Source organism: Penaeus chinensis, chromosome 15 (assembly GCF_019202785.1).
Source record: "Penaeus chinensis breed Huanghai No. 1 chromosome 15, ASM1920278v2, whole genome shotgun sequence".
NCBI classification, from domain to species: Eukaryota; Metazoa; Arthropoda; class Malacostraca; order Decapoda; family Penaeidae; genus Penaeus; species Penaeus chinensis.
Genome location: NC_061833.1, coordinates 5947568 through 5962567, shown reverse-complemented (window position 1 = coordinate 5962567; position 15000 = coordinate 5947568). Strand labels below are relative to the sequence as shown.

At 36.4% G+C, this 15000-nt stretch overlaps 1 protein-coding gene and 1 long non-coding RNA gene across 2 annotated transcripts in view; one reads left to right on the top strand and one right to left on the bottom strand.

Annotated features, from left to right (window-relative positions):
* Nucleotides 1-1010: 1010 nt before the first annotated feature.
* LOC125033025 lies at nt 1011-5427 on the top strand. The gene is made up of 3 exons (XR_007115578.1): nt 1011-1025; nt 1349-1563; nt 5379-5427. It is a non-coding gene; the product is annotated as an uncharacterized LOC125033025 (long non-coding RNA).
* Nucleotides 5428-7273: 1846 nt separating this feature from the next.
* The window catches only part of LOC125033024 (DNA damage-regulated autophagy modulator protein 2-like), a 12244-nt gene continuing 4517 nt past the window's right edge, over nt 7274-15000 (bottom strand). The window contains exons 2-9 of the mRNA XM_047624480.1: nt 13900-14024; nt 12631-12752; nt 12311-12459; nt 12139-12216; nt 11805-11949; nt 11356-11481; nt 10413-10533; nt 7274-7718 (exon numbers count right to left, since the gene is read on the bottom strand). Coding sequence (XP_047480436.1) covers nt 7712-7718; nt 10413-10533; nt 11356-11481; nt 11805-11949; nt 12139-12216; nt 12311-12459; nt 12631-12752; nt 13900-13967 — 816 coding nt within the window. The 5' untranslated portion in view covers nt 13968-14024 and the 3' untranslated portion in view covers nt 7274-7711. The remainder of the gene's footprint in view (nt 7719-10412; nt 10534-11355; nt 11482-11804; nt 11950-12138; nt 12217-12310; nt 12460-12630; nt 12753-13899; nt 14025-15000) is intronic.

Genomic DNA, 15000 nt, shown 5'->3' with positions numbered 1-15000 from the left:
TAATAAATGATAATAATAAAGATAACATGGCGATGATAATGATGATGAGGAGGAGGAAGGGATAATGATAATACTAATACTGATAATAATTAGCACCATAATAATAATGATCATGATAATAAAAACAATAATGATAATAATAAAAATAATGATAATAATAATAATAAAATTAATAATGATGATGATAATAATAATGATAATAATAATAATAATAATAATAATAATAATAATAATAATAATAATAATAATAATAATAATAATAATAATAATAATAATAACGATAATGATAATAATAATAATAATAATAATAATAATAATAATAATATTAATGATAATAATAATAATAATAATAATAATAATAATAATAATAATAATAATAATAATGATAATAATAATAATAATAATAATAATAATAATAATAATAATAATAATAATAATAATAATAATAATAATAATAATAATGATGATGATAATAATAATAATAATAATAATAATAATAATAATAATAATAATAATAATAATAATAATAATAATAATAATAATAATAATAATAATCATAACAATAATAACAATAATAATTACAATAACAAAAACAATGATAATAGCAATCATAATGATGCAAATGATGATAATAGTAGAAATGATAATAGTACTGACAACGATACTAACAATAGCAATAAAAGCAATAGTAATGATAATAGCAATGATGGTGAAAGCTCGTTATAAAATAACAAATAAAGCTTGTTTCGCCACAAATGAAGTGAAAATAAATAAAGAATAAAATTGTCCCCCTAACATAGAAAAAGAAAACGTTCGCTTATAAGAGAGAATGAAGTTTATGTATAACTTCATTTAATTATAGCTCTAACATACACCTACATATATAAATAGAAAGACAAAAAAAAATAATGGATTATGTATGAAATAATTCTGCATTTGAATCATATTTCTTTGATTGTTTATTTTACATGTGGTGAGGATGGTCGCTCGGATTTCAGTTACAAATTGTTTACATTCTTCTTTCTGTACGTTTACAGATATTGGTAAAACATAATTATTAGTTATGAAAATATATCTATCAAGGTTTAAAAGATAAAGAACAAAGAAATTAGGCGTTATGTAGTAAATTCTTAAAGATGTTTAACGAACGCTCGCTGTAGCAGACGGTTTTGTATCATATATCAGGCTTACATATTGGTGAACTATAGTTTCCAATATATAAAAATTCAAGATTCTTATGATCTTAGTTACTATATTTATTCTATTTATACATATGATAATAGCTTATGATAATATTTTTGAAGGGAAATTATATCTTGTTGTTTTTTGTTTGCCTAAATCTCTATAGTCTGAACCTGAACTCCCACCCCACACACCACCATCCTCCTGGACGCCGAGCAGCCGAAACACCACCAAATTATCCCAAATTTTCACTCTCGCTTCTTCTTCCTTCGCCCTTCGCCATGAAGCTGAGCCCAGGCACTGGTCAGAGACTACAGACGGTCATCGAGTTGGGAAAGACCGTGTTCCATTGGGGTTTCATCCCTGTGGTGCTCTATTTAGGTACAGAGGCAGTTTTGGACGTTCTATTTGTATGTGTGTGATATTTATTTGAATAATAATGTTTGGTTTGAGTATTAGGCGAGTAGATAAGCTCCCCTGTGAGGTAATTTACTGGATTATCATAGCTGTAATCATGAATCAATTCAAGTAAAATAGATTTTCTTGATTTATTTCCATATTCTTATTAGGCTTATATCCTCATTTGGTGTATCAATAGATATTCAGATTAGGGTATTTGTTACCAAGTGCAACGCACCTGCAGAGACGAAGTCCTCAAAAAAGGCTGTCATGCAAACCCCTAAGCCAAACCTTACCTTTCCTACCTTCCATTTATTCCCGAGGTATTTGTTACCCAGAGACATAGTCTAAAACCCAGGCTGTCAATATTCCAAGCCTAACCTCTCCTACCTTCTATTGATTCCCAATACTCCAAGCCTAACCTCTCCTACCTTCTATTGATTCCCAATACAGTGGGCAAACCCCCTGTACCTCCCTCCTTTATTAGACTCCGGGCTAGTACAGTAGAAACGTGCCAACCTTTCACCCAAGGGGTTGGCGGTACACGCCCAACCCAGGCGCGAGAAGTTGCAATTGTCGGCTGGAGGTTACTGCTGTGGCTGGGCACAACGGCAGGTAAGGACTAAGCTCAGCCGAGTCAGCACCAGCGGACACACGTTAGCCAGTCGACATTAGTCGACACAGGCCAGGCTCCCCTCAGTGGCATAGCCCAGGCGAAGCTTCGCTTCGCATATTGAACTTATCCTTATGCTTTATTAGCACTTCGTGCCAAATTCGGGAAAACAACATTAAGAACTCTGGTTGTGTGAGGGTGTTGTAGACTTAGAGTCGTGACATGCAGCCTATATTTTCATCATTCCGCAATAATTAGGAGGCCGCTGCAGCTGTACCTGTGTTGTTTATTACTCTATTTCTTATGCTCTATAAAAAGGCAGTGTCCACTTCCCTCTATCGTTGTGCGTCACTCTCGGTAACATTAACCATTCCCTTGTAACTTCCTTTATCAGCACTTCATGTACACACTGAAAACATGACATTGAGAACTCTGGCTGTGCGAGGGTGTTGTGGACATAGTCTTTGCCTGGTAATATACAGCACATATATTCATAATTTCACTGTAAATACGAGGCTGGAGCAGCTGTACCTGTGTTGTCCGTGACTCGTATTTCTTATGCTCTATAAGATGGCCAAGTACATTTCCCTCTGTCTCTGTGCGTCACTCACAGTAACATTAACCCAGATTAGAATCTAGAAAAGATAGGAAAACTAATTCATAAACCAATTCAACCAGAAATGATCATATTCATATAAAAAAGATCAGAGAGAAATATAAGGTCTAAAGTCATTTATCAAAACCAGCAAGGCTGTGCACACACTGTAGCAATGTTGTGAACTACCTTTTATACTCTGTCAAAGGCAAATAAATGTCCTTCATATGTATTAAAGTAATATAGAATTGAGGATTGAGTGACTGTAAAGTTGTTGTTCAAATTCCCTTTTGTTGATATTGTCTGCATGAAGGTCTATGTGACAATTTTCACAGATTACTTATTACAGGAGGGAGTCACACCGACAGCATTATTTATTTGGCTTTACCAGTGGGAAGTCAGGAGAGGGAAGACAAAATATTTCAAATGCATTTGATTTCTGGTTAATTTAGAATGAAATGCTAAATATGTGATTTTGACATGATCTTCTCTTTCTCATAGTATACTGTGCTACAGTACTAGGGTTAACAAACATTGTACCCCATATATTCTGGCAGGGTAATACTTTTTAAGGTTAATCTTTACTGTATGGATGCACTAAGCTAGGTAAGTTGAAGACAATATTTTTTTTTAGAGACACGTACTAGAAATTATCTACAGACAAGAATTTCAATGCCACTGATAAAGGAAAATTATCGTGGAAGGCACCGTTCACAGCCCAAGTCCACATGGTGCTCCTAAATTTCAGCTCTGTCTTGCATGCATACCAAGGTGAAGACAGGGGGGCCTCTCTTTGGGTTATTCCAGTCATTGCAACAAAAATATTTTGTAAGATGAAGTTGAGGACTTTGTCTCTGCCAAGTGCTTCCACTCTGTAAAGATTTACACTTTACAATACAGACATACTTGCCTGAGACTAAGTCCCCAATTCCATGTCACCAAATTAATTCAACACATTAAGATGCCCTGACTAGGACTGCCCAAGCAGAGGGTTGATAGAGGGCTCTTCCACCCAACACACCCTGGAAAATATTGTCTTCATTTCATTAAGCACATTAAGGTCAAGCTCATACTCAGGAGCACCAAGGGGACTTTGGCCGTGAACAGCGATCCTTTTCCTTTGTTACCGTTCATGTCTGCAAATTATTTCTTGCACTGACGACTTTGTCTTCAGTAAGAATATGGTCTTCAATTTGCCTTAACCTTAGTGTGTCCATACCATAAAGATTAACCTCTGGCAGGATTAGACTTGAAGTAGTTCCTTATTTCCTAAACATTGTCAATGCATATTCTATACCTAAAACCAGTACAGCAATATCACACATCTTCTCAGTGCAAGAACAGGCTCAAAACTACCTTGAATAGGTGGGTTACTCTATGCCTGGAACAATAAGCAACTCAAATCAGGTTATACCTATGAATGGCCTGTTGATTTAGTAGTTTCCATGATTAACTTCCATAGGGAAATTTAATGCCCTTTTTTTTAAGATGACTCTTTCATAGACAAAACATTTCAAACAAGAACCAATCACTTGAATCTTACCGGTGAAAGATGAAGATTAAAAGAGCTTCTGCAAGTGTCATTTTCTTTGTCAAATATGTATAACTTATTTTTATTTTCAGTTAAATGTGATGGATAAAAAGGATCTCAGATTTTTTCAATTTATCAATTTCATCTACTAACATTGTTGTCAATGTGTGGAGTGTAGAGGCTGCATCATTACTTAATATGGTCATATACCAAATAATTACTGGTAAATCTTTTAGATCCATTCATGAAGATACCAGTGTCAATCTGTTTCTCTTGAAGTTTACTAAACATTCATAGTCATGGTTATTACTCAAAAAGATGGTACTGTCAGCACTTGGGCCAAGGCAGACAAACCTCTGCATGAATATTAAGCCAGAGGAAGCCTGTGCTGGCCAGTGCTAATATGCCAATAGGCATACACTATAATTGTCATTTGACACTCATTTTCATTCATGGCTATGTTCAGTCCCATTCACTTTCAAGTTAACCAATTAGCTTTGCCAGTGTTGGAAGCACTAGTTTCAACTCTTGTATCTGAAAGACATGCTCCCCACTCATATTGACAAATGTTTTAGATAGAGATGATGGCAGTTCACATATTGGCAGCACAGAGTGCTCAACTCAGAAGTGGAGGAGACTGTACCTTCCATACTTACTTGGTGGCTCATGTTAGAGCCATCTTTTTCAGCTACCAAGAACTAAACTTGATGAGGGACAGAAATTGGATTCAGCCCTAGTTCTTTCACCACCACTTGTTGGCAGTTTGTCTGGTACTGAATTTAACCAGTCATCTAATTTTCTTTTAAACACTTCCAAGGAGCTCTGAGTTATGTTGGTAATATTTTTGGTACACTATCAGGCAATCTTGACCCATTAATTAAACTTTTATTATACATTTTTCTTGATCAGGATTTGTAGCACTTTATCCCAGAACGATATCATGCTCTTCCCTGTCAGTGAGGATGTTACTTTGATTCTTCCCTCTTCAGATTTTCAGTGATCTTTCTGAAGTATATATATCAAGAACCAAATGATATCAAAGTTCATTTATTTTGCAGGTTTCAAACAAGGAGCAGATACTGGTTCTCCGCCCATTACTTTGGGAAAGTAAGTAGTTGCCAAGGGCAGTATTCTTTCTTTTTTTTCTTTCTTCAAAATTATTTTATCATCTGCAGTGTTGTCTTCAAGTCTTCTGTATTTATGAACTGTATTTTATTTAGATGACTTTCATCCTCAGCCGAAATTAAGTGAACCGAGAAAAAGAATAGTAGCTATGATGTAAATCAGGAATGAACGAATCTTCTCTGTATGGGAAAATGTTAATTGCATGTTTAATCACCGTACTCTTTATCGTTCTATATTTTGAGGAAATGTATGACACAATTACATTAGAAAAAAACATTGCTGATCATAGCACATTTCTCACAAAATTTACTCAAATTTTGATGACATAGGGAAAAAAAAGTGGATAGATAGATTCCTTCAGTAGTGTCAGTGAAGATAGATATTAATTCAGCAAAAACAGTAAGAAAGTTTAAAACAAGCTACAGGAAAGTGGATAATTAATCATTTTTTCTTATACTCAACAGTATCATCTGGTAACTTGCAGTTGCATCAGCTGCAGTACAAGGACAGTTCCAGAACCCTGTATGAAGAATAGTATGATCTATGTTGGATGATGACTGTTTGTTGTTGTAATATTGTTCATTTCTAGGCAGTCAAAATGTGCTGTTGTGTATAGAAAGATTTAAAATGGATGCATTTATTTTGCAAAGCAAGAGGAAAACAATCAAATATTGTGTAAATCAACCTATGAGATAATATTATGCAAATGGATTGTTTGAATGTTTTATTACCCCAGTTATGTGTCTCTTCAATTATATAATTGCTTTGATGTATAGTACTGCATAGGTAAACAAAACACATCAATATTTGCTCTGCAGTCTTTGAGAATACTTCCTATATCTAGCATAAAGGAGTATACTTGGCATAAAGTTCTAAAGATCATTTTCTTGTAATTATTTAACAAGTATTAACCATTATCGGAACAAAACTCATTTGTCATCTTGAACAGAAAGCACAGCAATGGTAGATGGATTCATGCAATGTGTAGCAATGCAAAGCAGTCTGTTTTGATTTTAGTTATGCAGTTGCAATAGCATAATGCAAACAATAGAGACTAATGAAGACAAAGCAAATAGAAGAAAATGAAATACAAATGTTTCATCCACATCTTTTACTTTTTCACATTTATTTACAAATGCTGATTCATACATGCATTTAAAACATTGGAAAAAGTCAAGTAATACATTAACAATGGCACCAGCTACAAAAAAAAAAAAAAAAAAAAAAAAATTGTAAAATAAAAGGCAGAAAAATATAATAGTCACATTTAAGAGGTGAGTTTGGTCAAAAGGCATATTAAATGGGTTTGCAGTCTTTGTTGAACTTACATGTATGAACTCCAATCTATATGGCAATAGGAAGACTACTGTTATTAACCCATTCGCCCCATGTAGCAAGAATACATGCCATGCCCACTGTAATACACGGTTATTTATTGTATTTACACATAAATGGCTCTGTGTAAATACAATCACCAAATAGCCAGTTATCAGAACTACCTATCTCACCTGTCTACCCTTTTCCTTCACTTTAGGAAAGGATCTTTTGTATCATTTCATTGTCTAAAAAAATTTAATGACAATTTAATAATCATAACATCAATAATAATAACAGTATCGATAGCAATGGTATTAATAAGAAAAACACATTTCCCCGCCAATTCAAGGAATGGAGAAATCAGGATTGGTAACTAGGGCCTACTGATAGACTCCTTGCCAGCTGAGCACATGTGTATGTAACAAAATTCACCAAAAACTACAAGGGACAACAAATCCAGGGCGAATGGGATAATGTTGAATTATAAATAAGTAATACAAACAAATATAACCAAATGTTCAAGGAGTTTTTACTAAGGAAGACAAGCATTTGTGTGGAATACTTTTCAAATGTTTACATGTTCCTGATGCTTTTAAAAACAAGGCTTTATCCATACACAGGTCAGCATCCATATTTGAGACAGATTACCTAATTATACATAAATTTAATAAAGAAAAGCCTGAATAGAGTTTTTTATTATTACTAATACATTTTTTTAACTCGAGGTAATCTTTTTTTTTTTTTTTTTAATAGGCAATACATTTTTATACTGTTGAACCAAACTGAATATATTCCTGATCATTCATGGTAAAGAATAAGTACATTTTGCTGCTTCCTTCAGTGTCCGGTTGTTCAGTTGCTCATTAACCTGGCTTAGAATCCACTCCTTAAAATTACCTTGTAACACTATATCTCTTGTGGGGTTTGACTAGACTGCTTGGAGCATCTATCATAATCTGAAATTGGAGTCTTCTTAGTGAAGAAATATATATATTTAAATATATATGTAAACATATGCATATGTATACATATATTATATATTTATGTATTATATAGGTGTGTGTGTGTGTGTGTGTGTGTGTGTGTGTGTGTGTGTGTGTGTGTGTGTGTGTGTGTGTGTGTGTGTGTGTGTGTGTGTGTGTGTGTGTGTGTGTGTGGTATGTAGTATATATATATATATATATATATATATATATATATATATATATATATATATATATATATATATATATTGTGCATGTATGTATGAAACCTAAAGACTTGATAAAATAATATCATTGTCAATTTGTTGATATTATATCTGTTATTATCAATACTATATTTTATTGTCATGATCAATATCCTTATTATAATCACAAACATTAATATTTTCATATCTATTTCATTCCAATGTGGACCTGTTTTATTTATGTCCACCTTCATTTTAGAGCAGCATACTTATGTATATGTGTCTATACATTGATACATATAAACAGTGTGAGAATCATCATACACCCCCCCCACCCCCCACACACACACATATATAAATATATATATTCCGAATCATCCAGCAAGGTCATTACTCAACCTTCAGAATAAACCCCTTCCTCTCTCCCAATATCCCCCACTGCATCTCCTATTGCACAGTCTTCTTCATTGTCTGCCCTCTCCCCCTTATTATTGCTCTTCATCCCTATTGTCCTCCTCCCCACACCACCCCATCTTCCTCCCGCCTTCTTCCTGCTACTGTTTCCACCTCTGTAAACCTTTTGAGGAATCTTTTTAGCCCAGTCAAGTGGGATCGATTCTTAGGAATTCCCCTACAGCCCCTTACTCTGAGAATATCATTCTCTTCAAACAACGTCTTCAAAAACAAGTAGGCAATGTTATGTTTCGCAGTCGTTCCGATCGTTCACGCCTTGTCACAGTTGATTTTGAGTCCCAAGCTAGAGTACTGTTTACTTTGACTGACCTCACCGGCAAACCTATTCCTGCCGGACTTCACTCGTCCCTTAATACTTGTACCAGAACTGTTTCCTTCTTCCCGACTGATTGTCCTATCTACGACAAGGACTGGTCAGACTGTGGGAACGACCTGCTCGCCTGCCTTGTTGACTATGATGCAGTGGCAGTACAATGTTACACTATTCCTCCCAGACACTAGCGTAAGTCCTACACCAATATTGCCAAGATTAGCTTCCATAGATATGACCTCCCCCATGAAGTATATATTAGTGGAGTGTCCTGCCCCGTCTGACCATACAGACCTCTTCCACGTCAGTGCCAGAAATGCTGGCGTTTTGCCCACCCAGCCACTCTGTCGCTCCACAGTTCGCTGCCCTCTATGTGCCCAACCTGGTCATGACCGTTCAAATTGCTCTGTTCAGTCACGGGCGTGCGCCAGTGTGGTGGCTCCCATAATGTATTTTATGGGAAATGCCCTGCCTACAAGCTCGAATCTGAGGTAGCCTCATGTAGGCCCCACCCTACCTTAGGCTAGACAGGAAGCACGCCGACGAGGTTTTTTCTCTCTCTACCTATTCCAAAACTGTCCTTCGCTCTGCTCCCCTCCCATCTTCTCAATTAGTCTCAGCATCTCTCGGTCTACCCCAAACCATCCTCTCACTACCCCTCCCCCCTGTCAAACTCTTTTCCAGTCTAAATCCAGATATTCCAATCTCTACTCCCCCCCCCCCCCCGCCCCCCCGACGACTACCTCTCCTCCTCCTCGCACCAGGCAATATAAGCGTTCCACCTAATCTTCACCTACTACATTTTCTCCTACACCCACCGCATCCTCTGTTCCTCAAGCATTTATCCCCTCTTCTCCTGACAAGAAAACCTTTATTTATTAGCCCTCCCCACCCAACTCCCCTCCAGAAACTCTTGAAGACATCCAAAACTTCCAAAACATAACCAAACAGAATGCTCTGCTTCCTCATCCACCCACCAGTCCCGTTAACTTATTTTTACACTTCTTGACACAATACTTTACAAAAGTGCCATATGACCTTTGATATCTAACACATTTATTTGTTTTATCTATTGTCCATTAACCATGTGTGTGTGTGTGTTGTGTGTGTGTGTGTGTGTGTGTGTGTGTGTGTGTGTGTGTGTGTGTGTGTGTGTGAATAATATATATATATATATATATATATATATATATTGACACAAAGACAAACACAGTAACGTGTACACAAAGATGAAAGGAAAACCGCCACAGTAAGAAAATAAAATTGAAATGTAACGTTTCGAACTCTTCACGAGTTCCTCTTCAGACGAATGATAAACCAAAATGGTTTATCATTCGTCTGAAGAGGAACTCGTGAAGAGTTCGAAACGTTACATTTCAATTTTATTTTCTTACTGTGGCGGTTTTCCTTTCATATATATATATATATATATATATATATTGTGCGTGTGTACATTTTGTTTTGGTGGTATCGATGTAAAGGCCAACCTTCTCAGCAGATCTAAAATTTGTGAATTAGACTGATTGCATTCATTATTGCGTCAGCGAGAAGGACAAGATCATTAGCATGGATGTATTTGACAGTGTTATCCATAACATTGATGATTTCCCATTTCCCCTTTCCCATTATCTTAATGATTCGTATGTCACGTGCCGTGCGAGCCAGGCCCCCGCCCCCCACACACCCTTGACGTATTACCTGACAGTCTCCGTGAAGGACTCATTGACCGTGCCAGTGCTTCGACTGTCATCTCCTCTTACTTGTCTGCGGTCTCTCTCCAGCTCTACCACCATCCCCTGCACCGACACACGCTTGAACTCTAGAGGAAAAAATAGGAAAGTTCATGTGAGAGTCATAGAAAACGGGTTTGTTCCCTTTACAGGACTTCTTGTAGACACACAACGGGACCATAATATTAATGCCAACTTCACGCTCTCTATTTGTTTATCTTTATATCTCCACAAAGGCCTAGCTTGACATTTAGTTTGATGAAAAATATATGAGTATATTTATTTACTTTGAGTTTAGACATTTGTGTTTGTACATTAATATTTAGAATTATGCAGAATTTACAAGCGTCATTTGGGAGATCCCGGTGCCAGTGAAAAATGGCCTCCTCCCTTTCTAGTATTTCTCCTATATTCATTCCACTTCCTTTTCTTCTCTTTTCCTCCTATTTAGGCGTGATTGGTTGACACTGGTTTGAAAAGCACATTGTTTAAATGTTAAAAGATACAGAATCTGAGATAATTGCTTGAGAGTAATGTGTACAGAAGCTAATTAATATAACAGGCGGCGATTTAAACATTAAGAGTCAATTGCAGATCTAGAAAATACTGAGTCCCCTCAAAAATATTATAATAATTATCATTATTGGTATTATCAGTATTATTATCATCATCATCATTATTATCATTATTATCATCCTCATCATCATTGTTCTTATCATTATTATCATTATTCTTATTATCGTCATTATCATCATCATCATCATCATTATTACTGCTATTATCATTATTGTCATCATTATTATTATCATTATTATCACATTATCATGGATGATAATAATAATCTGCCCAATCAAGCCTACTCATTCCATTCCTTCCCAAAACGATTGGTAAGTCTCCTTCATGCACAATACCTGGGACAAGGGTCAACATGACAACGTAAAAGGCACCAGCAAGGACCCACTCCGAAGCTGTGGCTACGACGTGATAGGCCCAGCTGTTTCGATCTCTCATCCAGCTGTGCTCTGCTGTCCAGTAAGCTGAAATATAATGTTTATTGTTTCAAGTTCGAGGTGATAACATTATCAAATGCTGGGATACTTCCGAGGCATTTCGTAGTGAGAGAGGAGACAAGTAATCACGTGCGTTCGTGATAACTGGCGAGGAATATATGAACGTGATTAAGTTTTTTTTTCTTTTTTTTCTTTTTTTTACCAGAACATCTTTCATATTTAACCTACTTCCGCCTCGCAAAAAATATATATATATATTGAATGAATAACCTCCAAAAATACATATACCTCTCATAGATGCAAAGAAAAATGACGACCAGGAAACGAGAAGGAAAACTGCCAAAACCTACCCACGTCTTTGTTGTCTCGTGCGTGTAGGTAACTGAAGACGACCGTTAACACGCCCATGGCGCTGGCAAGGAAGGAGCAGATGACACGTAAATGCGATACTGCTCGGCTGTTCACTCGCGGCTCCAGACTATACGACATCACCGCCTGAAAGAGAAGTGAAATAAACAAATAAATAGATGAGATAGATAAAGACATGTTTGGTCATTTTGTCGTTGATACATATTCCAACTAAATGCCTTGTTTCATGTTACTTCTGTGATGGGCAATGCCACGAAATATTTTTACGTCGTTACATTTCTTTCGAAAGTACTTTTAAGAAATGTGTTGTCTCACCAGCATCCATATGTATACATTTCCCACCCCGAAGGCCAGCCAGGCGCCAAGAAGGTGAATGCTTATGAAATTGGTGGCCTGAAAAGAATAAAAACCGGTTCACTCTCTAGTTCAAAACAGAAAGACCTCGGCAGCATTTCACACGTTCCCAGTATCAACACAAATCATTTACCTGAAAGTTCCCAACCAAAGAGATCCCAAGGGAAGCTGCATACCCGAAGAAGGAAGCCACTTTGCTCCTGGACGGAAGCGTCTTCGGGGCAATGTTCTTGGCGCAGTAGTCGAGGATTATCTTGTGCCTCACCCACACCAGGGCTGCCACTGAAAAGGACAGGGAAATTGCCTCTATATACGGTGCTCGTAATCTCGTTTGCGTGTTCTATATTCACGAAATTCGGAGGGGAAATATAGAGAGATCCTTTCTTTTGGCGAAAAGAATACCAGCAATTCAACTAAGATGGTCCATTATCTCTAAAAGCTGCCAAGACTTACACAGCACAGCGTCAATGTTAAGCATCTGTCCGAAGAAGCAGCTCTCTGGCGGGTAGGTCCCCGTGGCGCTGATGTAGGGGAAGTCCGGTTCAACATGCCCCGTAACTACCGACCAGACATACCTGAGGGCATTCGATACTGCTTACATTTTGTCCGAGATTTGTGTCATTGTGCGACTGTGTCATCTGCTATTAAGGCCTATGTTGCGTAGTTCTCGTGCTATGCAAAGAGTGGGGAGTGTGTACTGCATAAAATTAGGAATTCTTCGGTTGAAAGAATATTTTTGAACAATATTCTCGCAAAAAAAAAAATGTAATCACATGTATATAAGCCGTTAAACCAGTTTGGTGATTCTACACATCATCATCTATTCAAAATATCCTAAACACTTATGTTTATACAAAAAAAAATAAACTTTTCATGTTCCAAATAGATTGGTATTCATTTACTAATTTCACTTCGACATTCCAAGACCGCCCGTTATCAGCAGATGATTAAATATCTTATCCTTCATTTATGGGATAAGATATTACAGCGTACTACAACGGTGTGGTTACGCCCGCATCTTAAAAATCGGGAGGGGGGGGGGGGGGGGAGTTCAAGATTAATTTAGTGATTTAATGATAAGGACAGAACACCAGGAATGCTGATGAATCTTGGGGATGTGGTCTAGTAAATGATGATTGGCAGTTAGAAGATGTGGAAGTAGGAACTAAATATAGAGAAATATCAGTAACAAAGATTAAGGAGAAACTGAAAAAATATATACATTTCACACACACATATATATATATATATATATATATATATATATATATACATATATATACATATATATAAATATATCATATATAAATATGTATATCTATATATTCATATTACATATACATACACACAGACACACACATACACACACACACACACAAAACCCACAATCCATAAGCTAGATTTATTAAAAATGAGACAACAATTTCAAAATCTTCTTGGATTGGATCTTCAGGTCTGATGATTATAGCCAGGATGATTTCGAAATTGTCTCATTTTCAACCAATCTCGTTTATATGTGTATGCATATATATATATATATATATATATATATATATATATATATATGTGTGTGTGTGTATATATATATGTATATGTATGTATGTGTGTGTATATATACATATATATATACATACATATAAGACAAGTATATATAAAACAAGACCATTGATATCAAAACATTCCTTCCATTCCCCTCGTAGAGAACACGCGGGACGGACTCACGTGGCGAGGAAGGTGAGGGGCAGCAGGGAACCGGTGACAAGGGGCAGCCATGACAGGCCACTTCCCATACTGGCACTCGTCCTCCTCCTCCTCTCGTGTTACTAGGAGGTCACCTTGACAATTCTCTGTAAAAAAAAAGAAAGTTTGCTATTTAACTTTCTGCCGCTGTATCGGTTATAAATTGTGTACCTAGGAGAGGAATAGGTTCGGGAGCGTGAGTGGAATGGCTTGCTGGAAGAAACTATTTTATCGTCTCCCATTTTTTTTTTTTCTTTTTTTTATGACAGAGAAGAAAAATATTATCTTATCACAAGGGCTTGAAAAAAAAAATCCTCCTTTTTTTATATAAGGACATTGAGAAGGGTTAATAATCTATACTCTATCACCAGATGTATTCAGTCTTCGTTTTACGGAAAATAGTTTGTTTCTCAACCTTCAGTAAATCGATCTATTGCGGTATCGTAAAGAAAGAAGAACATGGTAAACCGAGTCGTTATGTAAGATATAATTACGGATATGGAAGGCTTATAAATCACTAGGATTATTTTTACCTGCTTTTGTAAGATATCACAGTTCGATTGCATCAGCGCGCGCAGATGATCGATCTATGATATCAGAAAATAACTGCATAATCATATGTGAATTCTAGATAATCACCACTAAGTACGGTGGATATTACGAAATCTGTAATTGATGCGAACTTTCATCGATATATATCTTTCCCAAGGTCGTATCGATTACCACTTGATGGTAATGAATATGTTAACGATATCCCATCATAGGCTCAACCCCTTCGCATACATATATATTTATCTCTCTCTCTTTCTCTCTTTCTCTGTCTCTCTCTCTCTTTATCTTTATCTTTCTTTCTGCTCTCTCTCTCTCTCTCTTTCTCTCTCTCGCTCTCTCTCTCTCTCTCTCTCTCTCTCTCTCTCTCTCTCTCTCTCTCTCTCTCTGTCTGTCTGTCTGTCTGTCTGTGTGTGTGTCTCTCTCTCTCTCTCTCTCTCTCTCTCTCTCTCTCTCTCTCTCTCTCTCTCTCTCTCTCTCTCTCTCTCTCTCTCTCTCTCTCCTCTCAATCACTCTCTCTCTCACACACACACA